We start from the raw sequence: 2,991 nt of genomic DNA, 5'->3' as shown, positions 1-2,991 counted from the left end.
ATAATTATATTTGGGAAACAATGATTGATGGCAAGTTAATTGACAATTGTTTATTTTCATATTGTATTTGAAATGTATAATTTTCAGTTAATATATTAATACCATATTGTTGGTGAAACTTGAGTCTATCTGTGTTTGTTTGATTTTTCTGGGAGAAGTTTATCCTTAGACTTAGTTAAATCTGATTGTTATTTATGATGTGGTTACAATGACTACAATGAAATGATATTTAGTTTTGAAAATGTCCTTAAAGTAATGAATGCTTTGTTTTGTTTTTGCCTTTAAAAAAGGTTATCAACCTAACTTAGTACTACTACTAGCTACAATCTTCTATTTCTATTAATACTACTAACGACAATCTAAAATATATTGTTTTGTTTTTGCCTTTTAAAAAGGTTATCAACCTAACTTACTACTACAATCTTCTACTAGTGCTAGATACAATCTTCTACTGTACTACTACTACTAAAATCTTCTACTACTACTACTACTACTAACTAACTACAATCTTCTACTACTACTGCTACTACAATCTTCTAATTCTATTAATGACTCCTCTGCTGATTGTACCTACAAATTAAAATCCATCTAAAACAAAATAAACTGGAATTAAATGAAAGAAGTCAGAAGAAATCTGAGTTGTCCTTCAGTCCTTGAAGTGGCCTTTTTTTCAAGTTAGGGGCAAAGAGCTGAAGTGTGAATCATACATAACTTGACAAGTACTATCCTACAGCAATTAAATCACCTTTGAATAACCTCACCATGCCACTAGAACATTACCGTGTGGAAAACCATGATTTAACACCTAGAGACACCTAATACACTACTGCAGAGACATGAACACACGCTGACTGAAGCATCACTTTCACACAGTATGACAGGATGCTGCATCACATGTAGTCAAAATAAATTGAATTACCAAAGAAACCAAAACAAACCCACAACAACCGGTCATATTTACTCATACGGTGACCACAAAGCAATCAAAAACACAAATTACACAATCAGTGATCAACAGGCCTCCCCACAAATACCAGCCAAGCAGCGGGGGCTTAACACACACGTCACCATAAACACACAAAGATGCAGCAGCCACTGACACTGCTCTAATCTTTAACAACTAAAGCAAGCAGTAATAGCTATAAAATTTGAACTTAAAGTTGGTACTCTCCGAGCACAAGAGGAACTTTGTACAATAATTGGTCCAGACGTCAGTGTATGTCTCTGATCGATCACATGAGCCATGCAGCACCGGCAGCTGACATTGTAAACCTCTAGCTAACTAGTCTGCTGAAAGAGTAGATTAATGCTTCATCCACACACTCTTCTCACAGCGTAGAGAACTCTGTCGAGTTGAACCTGACTTGACCCCGGGAAAGAGGGAAAAACAGGATGTTTCTTAAAACAAAGGACAGTGCCTTTAACATACAGAGATGTGTCCAAATTACATCAATTATTAACAAAAGGGAGTTATCATGTTAGTTCTTTTAGAGATGTTCTCCTTTAAAACTTCCTACACAAGTATCTCCTTTTTGTTCATCAGTGTTTGTACCTGAGAGTGTCCAGTCTCCAGAGAGGATCCTTCAGTCCCTCTGACAGTAGCTTCACTCCTGAGTCTCCTGGATTATTGTAGCTCAGGTCCAGCTCTCTCAGATGGGAGGGGTTGGAGCTCAGAGCTGAGACCAGAGAAGAACAGCCTTCCTCTGTGATCAGACAGCCTGACATACTGCAAACACACAGAACAACACACAGGAACCCTCTGTCAACATGGGGAGCTTGCTGTCCAGATATATTTTGGTCCAGATTAAGAATAAATATTTAAAATAATCTGTGCTGCTGTGGTTTTTAATTATTTAACAACAAAAGTAAACAATGAAAAATCCTCATGGAAAGTAATTCTGAGTCTAGAAATTAAAACTACTGCCCAAGTTTATCATATAAACAGACACAAAGCTACATGTTAGTTGTTTTGTCAAATAAAGTTAATCAGAGTTTAAATGGTCATCAGCTGAATGGGTTAATGAATCCTGACCTGAGAGTCTCCAGTGTGCAGTGTGGACTCCTCAGTCCAACACAGATCAGCTTCCCTCCTGAATCCAGCAGGTTGTTATTACTCAGGTCCAACTCTCTCAGACTAGAGGACTGGGAGCTGAGAACTGAGGACAGAGCTTCACAGCTTCTCTCTGACAGGTTACAGCCACTCAACCTAAAGAGGATATTCAGACAGTCCATTTAATAATTGATGAATTAAGAAACTTAAGAGCTTAGGTAGCAGTCTTTTTTTAATAAAAGGTTGAATAACCTGAGAGTTTCCAGTGTGCAGTGTGGACTCCTCAGTCCAACACAGATCAGCTTCACTCCTGAATCCTGCAGTTCGTTGTTACTCATGTCCAGCTCTCTCAGACTAGAGGACTGGGAGCTAAGAACTGAGGACAGAGCTTCACAGCTTCTCTCTGACAGATTACAGCCACTCAACCTAAAGAGGATATTCAGACAGTCCATTTAATAATTTATACATTAAGAAACAAAAGAGCTTAGGTAGCAATCTTTTTTTAATGAAAGGTAGAATAACCTGAGCATTTCCAGTGTGCAGTGTGGACTCTTCAGTCCATCAGAGATCAGCCTCACTCCTGAATCCTGCAGATTGTTGCTACTCAGCGTCGAGATATAAGGAGGAGGTTTCTGTCACTTTGGTATGTGGGATTTTTGATGGATGACCTTTTGACCTGGGGGTCAAGAGGTCACAACCTGTCAGAAAGTGATTGATGCCTTCCAGGTGTGTGTGACTGGTCTGTTCTGGAAGCTTCTAGAAGGAAGGCGTGTCCCGGAAATGACGTGTGTTAAGTGATGCAATGAGGGCGCACAGGAAGTAGAAAAATGTTTCATTTAAATGATCCAATGAGCGTTAGAGAGGAAATATCCGGATGTGTTTGAAATGATCCAGTGAGAGAAGAGGGGTGTAGCGTTAAATTTTGAGCATAAAAGGGTTTC

General features: G+C 38.8%; 1 protein-coding gene across 1 annotated transcript; it reads right to left on the bottom strand.

Moving 5' to 3' along the window:
• Positions 1-477: 477 nt before the first annotated feature.
• LOC120555206 (ribonuclease inhibitor-like) lies at positions 478-2,617 on the bottom strand. Its single transcript, XM_039793889.1, has 3 exons — positions 2,573-2,617; positions 2,033-2,206; positions 478-1,726 (listed from the first exon to the last, which is right to left on the bottom strand). Exons 1-3 carry the CDS (start codon positions 2,578-2,580, stop codon positions 1,540-1,542), a joined length of 369 nt encoding a protein of 122 aa, XP_039649823.1. The 5' UTR covers positions 2,581-2,617; the 3' UTR covers positions 478-1,539.
• Between the last annotated feature and the right edge of the window lie 374 nt (positions 2,618-2,991).

Source organism: Perca fluviatilis, unplaced genomic scaffold (genome assembly GCF_010015445.1).
Source record: "Perca fluviatilis unplaced genomic scaffold, GENO_Pfluv_1.0 PFLUV_unplaced_scaf_269, whole genome shotgun sequence".
Lineage (NCBI taxonomy): Eukaryota > Metazoa > Chordata > Actinopteri > Perciformes > Percidae > Perca > Perca fluviatilis.
Note: the sequence above shows the minus strand (reverse complement) of the source record. Positions and strands in the feature narration are given on the sequence as shown.